Source organism: Cygnus atratus, chromosome Z (genome assembly GCF_013377495.2).
Source record: "Cygnus atratus isolate AKBS03 ecotype Queensland, Australia chromosome Z, CAtr_DNAZoo_HiC_assembly, whole genome shotgun sequence".
Classification (NCBI taxonomy): Eukaryota; Metazoa; Chordata; class Aves; order Anseriformes; family Anatidae; genus Cygnus; species Cygnus atratus.
This window is the reverse complement of record NC_066396.1, coordinates 76,492,112-76,504,861: the sequence shown is the minus strand read 5'-3', so window position 1 is coordinate 76,504,861 and position 12,750 is coordinate 76,492,112. Positions and strand designations below refer to the sequence as shown.

The 12,750-nt window shown below is 38.3% G+C and overlaps 1 protein-coding gene across 4 annotated transcripts in view; it reads right to left on the bottom strand.

Moving 5' to 3' along the window:
• MSH3 (mutS homolog 3) overlaps positions 1 to 12,750 on the bottom strand; it is a 114,464-nt gene that overhangs the window by 101,238 nt on the left and 476 nt on the right. For 3 of the 4 annotated variants that reach the window (XM_035567559.2, XM_050716226.1, XM_035567561.2), the window contains exons 2-8: positions 11,856 to 11,979; positions 10,610 to 10,833; positions 7,082 to 7,285; positions 5,762 to 5,878; positions 4,893 to 5,010; positions 3,459 to 3,604; positions 2,282 to 2,448 (exon numbers count right to left, since the gene is read on the bottom strand). In XM_035567559.2, the coding sequence (XP_035423452.1) occupies positions 2,282 to 2,448; positions 3,459 to 3,604; positions 4,893 to 5,010; positions 5,762 to 5,878; positions 7,082 to 7,285; positions 10,610 to 10,833; positions 11,856 to 11,979 (1,100 nt within the window). The remainder of the gene's footprint in view (positions 1 to 2,281; positions 2,449 to 3,458; positions 3,605 to 4,892; positions 5,011 to 5,761; positions 5,879 to 7,081; positions 7,286 to 10,609; positions 10,834 to 11,855; positions 11,980 to 12,750) is intronic. The other variant, XM_035567560.2, reaches the window with a different exon arrangement.

The window sequence follows — 12,750 nt, the reverse complement described above, 5'->3', positions numbered from 1 at the left end:
AACTATAACTGAATACTTTAGACCATTCGGTATGTGCAACAACAAAACTAATACCTGTATAATAGCAATTATATAAAAACCAGAGCATAGTTCAAAGCAGAAGAAAGGAGTATACTGGAACCACTTAAATTAATACTAAATACTTCAGGGCCCTCTAGCGGTTAAATCTTTGACATGAGAAAATCGATAAACAATTGGTTTAGATACGACAATACCAAAGCATACTGAAGGAATGTGTTTTATTTTTTACCATTCCAATGTAATTAAAGACATTTAGACCAGCGTGCCACCTAGTAAGTTTTTGCGGATAGTTACCATAAAGGGGAAGAAAACCTATAAACTAACATCTGCTCACAAAATCAACTACTGGGATATATTTTTGGTTCTTAATAGAAATGAACAGTTACCATCTAACACCTTTAGCTGTGCATGATCAAAAAAAAAAAAAAACAACCGCTATCTCAAACCTACATCAGAACTTCCTTAGCATACAACTACTTGTTTCTGAGAAACGTGCTTGCTTTGTCTGTTTTTTACGTAACTTTGCTTTCTTCCAGATTCCACTAAATTCTCAGTACACAACACTAACAACAATGAAAAAAAGTTTTTCATCTTGGTGTATTTAGAAATATTTGGGACATGCTCCTCTGTAAGTATTTGCAAAAGGAATGTTATCAAAGTAACAGGAGTACCAGGGCAAAAATGTACATCTGTTGGCAACTGGAAAGTTTCTTCCTTCCTAATCTGATAGGAAGAATACTTCCTTTTTCTGTCCAAGTCTTAACAAACCACCGCACTGCAAGAAAACACACTGATGTTGCTTGCCCAGTACACCTACAGTCAGGCATCGACCTTTTCAACTCCTTATGGCTTTGCAGTCCACACAGGAGCTGAGTGAAGAGAAGACAAGAGCATACTTCACTACAAAAGGTAAGCATCGCTGTGCCACTGAACGATGCCGAATACACCACTTTCACAGGCCACATTTTCTTAAGATCCCTAACACCGACTTGCAAGCTTTCAGTCCCTCTTCCCACTCTGGCCTCTGGTACACTCATGCCCTTCAGAGCTGAGCATAGCAACATCTATGCGAGCTCCTACAATGAGCCGTGAAAGCAGACTGCCTACCCGCTACTTCATGTCAGCTTTTTATTTTTTTTCCTTGTAGAAGGAGACAAAGAAGGATTACGCTGGCAGGTGGGAAAGGAATGCCTGTGGAGCAGACTGATTAAGCTGATCAACTGTCTGCAGCATTAGGGAAAGCTACAAGATGGTGACACGGGCAGAGTTTAAGTGAGGGAGTCAAGGTAGAAAGCTGACAATCTGTCAGGTGTTTACCGTCCATGTGATGGTGATGCATTTGTCTGTCTTTACAATATGGGAAGTGCTGACATTTGTATCTTCCCCCTAACACAAAACTGTGCCTATGCAATACATTCATTTTTCTTTGACTTTCTTTAGCTCCTATTTTGTTAACAGGTAAAAGGAAACATATTTCTTCTGATTATTTCACTCAAAATAGAAATGTCAAACTCTGTTCTGGTTCTCTACAATCAAGAGCTGTGTGGTTTAAAAAAAATACAAAGCTGTTTTCCCACAAAAATTGTATCTGCAAGATTTTGAATGTTTTATTCCCTTCATCTGTCATGCTACAAATTATGTCCTATTTTGGCTTTATACCACAGTAAAACAAACATTGAAAACATTTAACCATTTTACCCTTGACACAAAGAGAACACAAAATATAAATGGATGATCGGTTACAGTACTTCCAAGCCTGTATTAAAATTCAAGATAGTGTAATAGCACAAGCAAAATAGAATACCAGTTGCAAAGTTTTTTTAATATGTATTTACATTAATAGAAAAGAAATTTCATGCCATTTAGAGATATTAATACTATGACAAACAGCAGACACAGAGCACCACTTTCGAATCCCAAAGATGGGTGCATCAGCTCTGAAATAAAGCCAAAAAAACAACAAAACACGTGACTGGGAGTGTGGGATCAAGATGATCTAAATGAAAACAAAAAACATTTAGACCCGCTAATCTTTCACAGGCCTGGGACAGAAGCCCTGAATTTCAGTCTAAATACTAGTAAAGAATGAGTGTTCAGAACTCAGTAGGATCCAGAGGATTTTCAACCCAGCAGCAAACTACACACATTTTGAAAAGGGCTTTTAGGGAACTATACATTAATGCTTGCCTCTGGATATAAACCCCATCAATAGCTTAGATTTAATTAAAAACAAAAGAAAAAAAATCCCTATAGAACATACCTCATGGAGGTTATACTGTTGATGAGCTTTTCAGATTGATCTGACAAGCTGGATGGAAGTATTAGTTCAACTGGCTGCAGGCGCAAAAGCCGACTCTCTAATTCTAAGCGAGATGTGCAATCCCGAAAACTGTCAAAAACGACTTCTCCTGTAGTTGGTTGGACTGCCTGTCAAATAAAATAATATATACACATTGGGTATTTAAAGTTTCAGGGAGCATTTCAGTAACCCAAATTGTTAAGCCAGAAAGAAAAAATTTTGTATATAGTACAGAAGTTGCATAGCACCCTCACACTTAATGGAAGTGGAAGATCAAAAAATGCAATTACATTCTTCAAATCTATACTAGTAGCAAGTTCAAAAGACTATCACAACTTTGTGCTGGTAAATCACAACAATACCTTGGAAATGTAAACGTACTCTCGTTACTGTCAGTCCACCACTGCTCAACTCTTACTACTACTTACAACTATCTTACTACTATCGAGAAGTATGCAAATCTACATAATTGGAAGCCTATGGAAGGTACGTGCAATTCAGCATGGAAACTAATTGTCATATTGGCCCATGCTTTTTTTGCTCTCTCCCAGCTGCAGTGTGACATTCAAATGCAACTACAATCAAAATAATTTCAAATTAATGAACTATCAACAGAATGGGCTTCAGTTATCACTACGTTTTGCCAGTTAAACAGTTCTGGTTTCAATCTTTATCATAAAAGAAAATACAAAGTGTAAACAGTAAAAATAGAAACAGTCTCTTCCTCTATAGAAAGTTATTTTGTAGAGGAAAAAACTGCTCGCATGCTTTAAAGTATTGTCCCTAAAAATGTTTATACTCGAAAGTTACTAAACTAACAGCTTTCTTGTATTTGGCTGAAACACAGCTATGTTTTCAAGCAATATGGCAGCAAAAAACTATCACTTATATTGCTATTCCTGCAGTATGAATATTGGGAATATCCAGCTATCAAGTCCAAACCTATTGTGTAGTTTTCAGGTATTAAGCCATCACAATTCAAACACAGATGATATGTTACCTATACTTGACCCTGTTATAAAACAAACAAACTAGAAAAAACAAAGCACAGAACAATCTTGAATATAGGAAGACAACCACTCACCCCTAAGGAAAAATATATTAAAAACCTAAAATACTCATTTCTCTGGAAACTTACCATAATGCCTATAAGAACGTCACCCTTCCTTCTGTCTTTTACGTTTTCTCCATTTTCACAAATACAGAGGAGGTAGTTATCAGGGACATCAGTTGTTACCTCTTCAACATCTACAGAATCGTCTAGCTTCAGCAAAGGGTTCACATGTATCAAGTGTTAAAAAAAAAAGAAACAGAACAACAGCATTGCACACAGATTTGTGTGGATTATTCAGAAGTCCTTCTAGATTTAAGTCCTTCTCAACTAAATTTTGTATTAGCCTGCTAGACTGAAGGTTTATTTTCCTTTTATTAGTTTAACTCCTGCTATCACTTCAGTGAATTTCAGATGACCGTCAGCAGGAGGACTGAAGTCAGTGGTTGTGTTCATATTACATGCAACTACACAATGCAGATTTCATCAGCTCAGGCAAAGGCCATCTTCAACTATGTCTGTTGGTCTCCCTGTTCAAGGAAGAGCAGTTATGTCAAACGTTAAACTACCAACTGATGCTGCACATGGGCTGCTCACCTTAACTTCACATCTGCAAACCACATGCACCTAACAGAGAGAAGGAAATGCACTAGCATGCAACAACTGAAAAACAAGCAATAGACTGACTTAAAAAAAAAAGTTCACATCTTAGCAGGAACATTAGGTTAACTTCATTAGAAATTTGTTGCATATCAGTCCACCATGTTGGGTCATACTGCTAAGCCTGCTTTCATCAGTTTGCCAGTCATTGCAAGAGAGTTTGTATGTACACTAGAAATCTACGTCAAAATCCTGGGACTATGTAATCTGCTTCCCTGATCTGTGCCCTAAGTGCAACCCGACAGGCATTAATCTAACACTCTTTTTAGCTCTCAGTATCTATTAAATACGAGTTCAAGATATTACAGAAAAAACATGACAGAGACAAGGCAGAAGTCAGGAAAACAAAAACTGGAAGGAAACAAATTAAGAAAACAACTTCAGTGGTCAAAAGATGCTTTCATCTCCTTTTTGCTTTTTCTTTGTTACGACAGCCAGGAGTTAATTACCTAGTTTTATTTTTTTACAGTCTAGTGGTTTTAGTACCTTCTTTTCACTTAAAGCAAATTGTTGATACCAAACAGTGAATTCTTCTTCCTTGACAGCGTTATGAACTACTAATGCTGCAGTTCTCTGGTCAAACACAAAGCCGAAGATGAGACCTTCAGGAACACTGCAGACTTAGAAAGTCTAAAAACAACTACAGAAAACACAATCTCTGCTGTTTTACAACAAAACTAAATCCCTGAGTAAATTCTTTGTAAAGTCTGGATGATGTTTCATGACAACATAAAATTAAAGGGGTTTTATTCCCTGTCAGCCACTAAGCACCCATGTTCTGTCCAGGTGATAACACTGGTTTTATAGCATCTCATACACCTATGATTAGATTCTGGGAACAAATTCATTTGAAAAGGATATCTTCTCCAATAAGTGTAGACTTTGTATAGAGAGCGGTCAGTTTCCGGCTGAAGAGAGAGCTTTTGTTTTCTCCAGCAGCCTTCAGCGCTGCAGTTTCCATTTGTTTTATTACTCCAACCTAAAGACACACAGAAAAGAAACAATATTAGCTCCTTGATTTTAAATGATTATTTTTTTTAATAAATTTGTTGATTTTTTAAGATGTGCAAACTGCAAGTGCATCATTAAAGCTGAATGGGAAGGGCAGCGGCTAGCATCAATCCTACTAACAAGATAAGGAAGCCACAGCCTTTTCTTTTGCTCTCTCTATCCTTTTCAAACTGCCCTCTCAACTTCTTCCTCTGTGCTTCCTGCCATATTCTGAAACAAATTAACTAGAGTTCATCACTTGCCAGAGAATGATTGCTGCAATCAATTTGAACTCAACAAGTCATCTTAAGCATAAGCAGAAAGAGGGAGGTGTCAATAGAAAGCCACAAAGTTATAGGGAAGAGAAAACAACAGACAGCAAGAGGAAAAAAATAGTATGGTCTGGGATGAGGAAAAACAAACAGAGTACACATATTTACCTTTACTAAGTGCAAAGGCTGGATAAAAAAATAACTAAAAGAACTGTTCCAGAACTGTTCTAGAAAAAATGAAGCTACTTTTCTTTAAAACGGCAGAGGAAGCTTTAATCAATTTGAATTATATGGCATTCACTAGAATAGAGAAATTGCAACAAAGGAAAAGTTAGCCATTTTACTTGCAGAAACACGTACTAATACATTTCCAACTTCTCAGTTCAAGTAAGACTCTGGTACAAAAACTGCAAGTTATTTCAATGCTATCCTATACTGAACAGCATTTAATTAAAAGCCAGAGACTACCTTATATCCTTTTGCTACAAGTCGTCGCACATGGACAAACAATCTGTGAGTTGGTATACTGGCAGTCATAAAGTTATGATCCTGATGACAATAAATGTTTAGCTCTTTAGCTGCAATCTGCAACGTACAAGAAAAAGAGTCAGACAGTAAGTAGTTCAGGTCATCCACACTAGCTGCAGTCGCAACAGAACTTCCGTAAACACAAACGCATCAAAATGCAGTACAGGAGCTTGTTTCTATGACAATACCAATTCACATTTACAATGAGAAGTCCACTGTCAAAATGAAAACATGACAGGAGAAAGCTCAGCATGGTGGGTCTTCCTTAAGACCTTCCTGTCTTAACATCTTGTTACAAACAGGGGCTTCAGTATCACAGACTTCACATCAGATTATTACATTACACCTTCACCCTTCCCAAAGTGAGATAAATGACCCAAATAGAGCATGCATGGTTTCTGCAACGCAGCTCAACAAAATTTCAAATATTTTTTACAATACTAAAAATGCAGACAGAACAATGTTAATGATGCTAAGCTAGGTAATCAACTAAAATACTGAAACATCATTATCAAACAGAAGTGGAGGCTAAATATTTCTAAGAAAATGAAATTTGGTAAGAATTAATTAATTCCCAGTAACCAAGCAAAGAGAAGCTTCTCAATGGTATTAAGTGAAATAGCACAGATCAAAGGGTAAACTGGTAGCAATCTTTTTGGCACAGACCACAGACAAAACGTGCATAAGCTATTTATGAACCATCACTTCCAAGTGCTGTTTGCTGTGAAGTATTTTCCAGTTCCTACAGATCTGGCATGTGTGGATGCAGCATCTGAATATGCTTCATAACTGAACACATGTAACATCATGTTATTTTCCGTGGAGCTACATCCAAGATGTTCTCTGCACCCAGGCTGTATCGATTCATCTACTCTACATCATTTGCTTCACTGTCTTCAAATCTGAAATATTCCTAGTAGATCTTGATCTGTGTCGTGATAATGAATTCATCTGTAGAACTGCTTCAGCTTTAAGTCTGCCATGTAATTATTGTAGCACCCCAGTGTTTATTAAGTTCTCAATATGCAGGACAGCAAACGCTACCTTATGATTACAAAATAATAGACGCTGTTTTGGTTAAAGTGTATGCGTAATGGCTAGTCTGACATTTAAGTATGCAGAGATTTTTCATCTTATTTTCAAGTACTAAAAACACTCATACAATTCATGCCCCAGGAAGCCTCCTTCTGGAAGTGGCCATAGACCTACTAAGACACTGACACAATGCAAGTATCTTTCCAAAATCCTGACAAAAATTACCTCTGCATCTTCTCCAAAGAAGCGGTATTTGTATCCACATTCCACACACAACACAGCATCTTTATACTGTTTCTTCATTTCTATGAATTGAAGTTCCAACGGAGTGTAAATGCTTTTGGTTCTCTTATTAAGATTTGCATCTGAAGTATTTTCATAGCTTTTAAGGGATGCGGAAAACTGACTAAGATCACAGCGTGACTCCTCCTGTAAATAAAAGATGGAAAAGAATAGTTAAGAATCATCAAATAAATTCATCACCTCTCAGACCCTGACTCAGATTCACAATACAGCTAAAGACTGCTCTTGCAGTAAATAGTCTCAGGAACCGCAACAAGAGTATTAAAGAAGTAATATAATAGTTTATTTGGTATTAAAAGTTCATGAAAGAAAAAGATTTTCCATCAATTAGTCAACTTGTCTTATGACAGTTCTTAGACATTTCAGGTGGAAACCTCTCTCGTATCATGAGAACACATCAAGAGATATCCAGGCTGCAAAAACTTGGCAGTCTACACTAGCCACATTTTAAGAAAAGAATTACCATTCCAATTTACTGATGAGTAATTGCAGTGCAGACAGATTAATGATGTTTCAAAAATCCACAGTAAATCAAGAAATAAACCAACTCAGTGCAAGTCTGTTTGCTGTCTCAAGCACTGAAACTATATTTCTTCTCCAGTCAGCACCATGCAAGTACAGCAAACATCCCAAAATTATTTGTTCTTAAACAGAAAATCTGTACTACAATTTCTAACCCCCTTAACAGTTAAGGCTTTGAGCCCACTTGCTCTACTGTTCACCACTTAGAATAACATTATGTAGCCTATGTCAGCCAAACAACTTCAGCTTTACAACTTTGTTTACTTCTGTATGGCAAGCATGGCGATGGATTCAGCGTTTTATTAAGTGCAGTGAACAACACCAATAAGTTGAGCTTCACTTCCATCAAAGTTCCTTCTAAATTACATCACAACATCATGTATTAATAAAATTGGTTAAAAAATAAATAAAATACAAAGACTACCTCTCCACATAAGTTTTTAAGCACATGAGGGCACAAAACACGACTGATGAGACTATGCTGTGAGTTTCTGTATCTGGTAAGTTCCATTTTCTAAAAAGTGCCCCATGTAGATTTCAAGGAAGAAAGTCAAACAGGTGTTTAGGAGCAACAGTAACTAGGAAGAAAGATCATGAAAATCACACACACTGGGTCATGGGAACATAAAAGGACACAGTCACAAAACAATGGAAAAGAAAGAACAATTAGCTCTGATGTTAGCTGTGAATTGCAAAATTCCTGGAACTGCACACAGTCAGGGGATCACCCATTTGACAAGCTGACAACACAGCCCAGTGTTAACAGACAGGTACCATGCCTACAACTCAGATAGCATTAGAAGTCTCTACTGTAATCCTCGGCCTTTTATTGCAAGCTCTATTTTGACCCTCAGTCTTCAGCTGTCTTTGATCCAAGGTCTGTGCCAGCACAGCAGTATGACCTTGTCTCATCTTATAGAGAAAATTGTTGTGAGAAAGCATGTGAAATAAAGCTGTGAAAGAAAGTATGAAAAATAAAAACACACATGGAAGTTGAGTTGTTGCGATGGTATTAAGTTAGCAGCTCAAGGAATTTGGCTGAAAAATGCTAACAGGAAAAGGTGATAACTCAAAGAAAAAAGCAGGACAGAAACATCCAAGATGAGCCAATCCAAGGAAGTGAAGACAGTCGTTCCCCATCTGACTGCCTGGCCAGCACAGACTCAGCATGTGTCATATAAAGAAAAGCAATAGCAGTGCTTTGCCAGGCAGGTCATGAGCCCTCGCTATCTAGTGAGCATATGAAGTAATAAATGATTGCTCTTTACTTTTCCTTTGCATACACCTTGCTTGCAGAGTCTCTCTGGAAGTGGTTAAAGCTGCCTTGTCATCTAGGAAGGGAGAGGTAAACTGCAATCATCATTTCATGTACAACTACCAATCGACTGGAATCACATGCTGTTTGACTACAAGCATCCATGGATATGAATATGCAGTGGCAATACCACTATAAAAAGCACACAGGTGTTACTGCATTGGAAGCCACCTCTGGCGTAGGAAGGCAGCAATACTGCACCAGCTGATACGTGGAAGATTAACAAACACATCTGTTCAAAGACAGAAGCCTGATTCTGCAGAAACATCCATCCACCTGATGCCTACAGCTTGGTGGAAGGAGGGTTACACCTGCCTTTCCTGGCCAAACACACACCTCTACTGCAGTTACTGTAGCACATACATTTTTAACTGTTTATCTGTGCCAGGCACATATTGTCTCCAATGCTACTGATGTCACAAAGACAAAGAGGTAAGTATTTTACATGCTTTTTTCACACACGGTATGTGTAAAACATATTTTTATAGTTCCTGCATCCAGAATTGGTTCCCACACAACTGTGAGAGATGCTATGGTATATTCTTTACATTAAACTAACAGAGGCAGCGTCTGGTCTCAGTGTAACCGGATGGACAGCAGGTCAGAAATCGAGAACTGCCAGACAGACAAGGGTTTGGAAAAGAGAGGAGAAGGAAGCACTTATCTGTATTCACCATCTGACCACAGCTGCATAATCCCGCATCACAACATAAATTTATTGCAACAAGCTATTCATTTCACTCTTATTCTTTTGGTCTGGCGTTCACACAACCCAGACACCACAGTTTTAAGATTACAACCTCGAGACAGGAAAGGTCAAATCAGCTGTATAACCTTCTGCACTGCCACCAGACGTAAAGCTTAGTTAAGGAACAGTTTACTCCCAATGCAACAACAATGCAGTAAGCGTAAAAGAGCCTTTTAGGGCCTGAATACTTCAAGCTGAGCAAGATGATCCCAAAAAACAAGTAGCCAGCATACCAAATGCACAAAGGTTCCCCTGAACGTGTTCACTCAACTCACCCACAATTAAAGGAGAAGCAAGATACTCTTTCACTCCTACTGACTTGTATTTTAGGTATCATTACAGTAAGTTTTCATGGGAACTACCTGTATCTTCTGCACATGAAAAGAAAAACTAACGCATTTAGTAGATAGAGCTACTAGCAACTGAATTAAGCTACATCTCAGCAAAAACTCTGATTTATATTTTTGCAAAGACATCTTGTAGGAATTTTACAGCCCCTGTCAGAACTGGTGGAACTGAAAGAAAGCCAAGCAAAGGACCACACTGAACATTTGTTACTACAATATTGTAGGTTAACATGTAATTAGAGACACGCTGCCAGTGTTTATGCTCTCTAGTCGCTGCTTACTAACACGATGCAATATTTAATGATACCTCTGAAGAGCTGCGAGAGCCATTCTGCTCACTGTGCTAAGAGTTCCAGGAAAACATCCACACACAAACACTGGTCTATTGTGTGGTGCTAAACTATTTACTGACAGAAAACAAAATACTTAAAATGTAAAAGGAATCTTGTGCCTAAGCTTTCTTTTTTAAACCAGAAAAAAAAGTCACCTACACAGCACCGGACCACAGCTCTACGTACCTTCTGAGCAACCTTTGGGTTAGTGTCCCCACACTGAAGAGGGCTTTTCAATTCTGGACTTCTCCCAGTAATACTGGGACACTTTTCCAAACACATCGATTGTTTCTCCCGAAAACTATCCTCCCGGACTCTGTTACATTGCTGGTCTGAATCACTGCAGAATTCTCTCAGTCTGTCTAGAGTTTGCAAACATATCCCGGGCTTTTCACACTTCTGAGGTTCTTCTTCAGTAAAAATACATAACAAAAAATAGATTAGCAGATTATTTTCTAAAACGTCTATTAGAATGACATCAATAAGTAGGGAACTCCAACTTTTTGCTTAGTCTCCCTCTTCCCTCTCCTCTCCCATTGCTTTCATTCTGCCAACCTGACAGAATTGTGCATGCAAGTAACTTGGTTATATTTTCTGGAGAGTCAATATTCCTCACTTGTATGCTTCTTCATATATGGAAAAAGAAGCAAAATTATTTTCTGAACTGATAACTGCAGAGCCACAAAACTAGCCAAGAATACTGAGAGATGAGTTATATTTTTCAGCATAGCTTTTATGCAGACAATGTTGTTAGATGATGGTGTCCCTTACTGATAATTCAAACCACCACACCCACAAAACTGAATATAATACCTACTTAAAAAATATGTAGAGGACAACTCTTTCACAAGAATTGTAAGTGTAATAAAGTTTACATTAGCTGACTTGTTTTTCTGCTAGCATCATTTGTTAAAATCTTGGTTCAAAGCCAGATGCAACACAGGCATTTTTAATGTAATCAAGTAGCTGACATATCATAGTTCAGGGCACTGCATTGGAACTATTCCACTGCATTGGAACTATTTACTCTGAGGTGGCCTTTAGGTACCTCAGTCACAGGCCAGGCTGCAAGCAGCTGTCAGGTGCCAGTCAACCTGCAGGCCGAGTCTAAAAGACAGACTGCTAAACCAACACAGAGAAGGAAGTTGTAGCATTTCTGCCAGGACTTCACCAACTAAACGACTTGTCAAAGCTGAGTCAGTTCAGGAGGCTTTGCAGAATAATTTCAGAGCAAGGCTCAAACACCTAGCTCGTGAACCACAAACATGTGCTTTAAAAGTACAGGTAGTACGCTCACAATGGCTCTTCAAAGATACACCTTACAATTAATAGATGCTTCCTATAATATCTGCAGAAAATTCTTTTTACGTTTGACAATGAAAAACTGTTTATTGAATATAAATTCTTGAAGTCTTGTTTACAGTCAACTCACTTTTACCCTGAGTCTTCAGTGGGTTAAAGATGTCATCCATGGTACTCTGTCGTGCCTTGGTCTTTTTTTCACATGGTTCATTGTTTTCAGACGATGTTCTCCTTTTCGGGCCAACTTCAGAAGCCTGAAACAGAAATTAAATAGAGAAATTCAGTTACTTTTTTTCCTTTTCCAATCCTCTATGAAAGACAACAATACACCTGAGAACTTCATAATAAGACAATGCAAAATACAAATTAACTTACGACATACAAAATTCTTAACTATTTTAACAATCTACATTTTTGTTTATAAAACAGTTCTAACATGCAAGGCCCCAAGAGTGAGAAAAACAGTGTACTGTGTGAACAGGCTGGCAGTTGTGCTAAAAAAGGAACACTTTGCAGCTGCAAGGGCTTCAAAAGGCAGCTTAGAGCTATGTCTGTAGCAGAGAACTGAACGAGCATTTAAGCCTTCCTGTCACTCCCCATACTACCACCCTGTGTGCGAATCAAATCTCATCCGTAAACCCCAGTTTCCATAGCTCAGTCCCTTCTTCTGGGCAGATGCTGGCTCTACTTCTAGAGTAGATGCTCTACTTCCCAAGGCCTCCAATCTGATGGTGGAAGAACATATTCACTACACCACGCTGGAAGCCCTTGTCCCCCAAATTTAATTCCTAGGCGTGAACACCCATCATCACCCCGGGTGGGTATAAAATACAGTACTTTTGACTGCTTCTCCATGGGTGTCTTTTGACAGACGCGTGCTTTTAACACTTTGTGATGGGAAAATTCACCGATTTACGCCTGTTCCCCCGTCAGCGTGCTGTGACAGGCAGAAGGCAGGAAGTAAGGCCAAATACACAGAAGCAACTTGCAGCAGCACGACGTTTAGATGCGCTTTAAGGAAAACA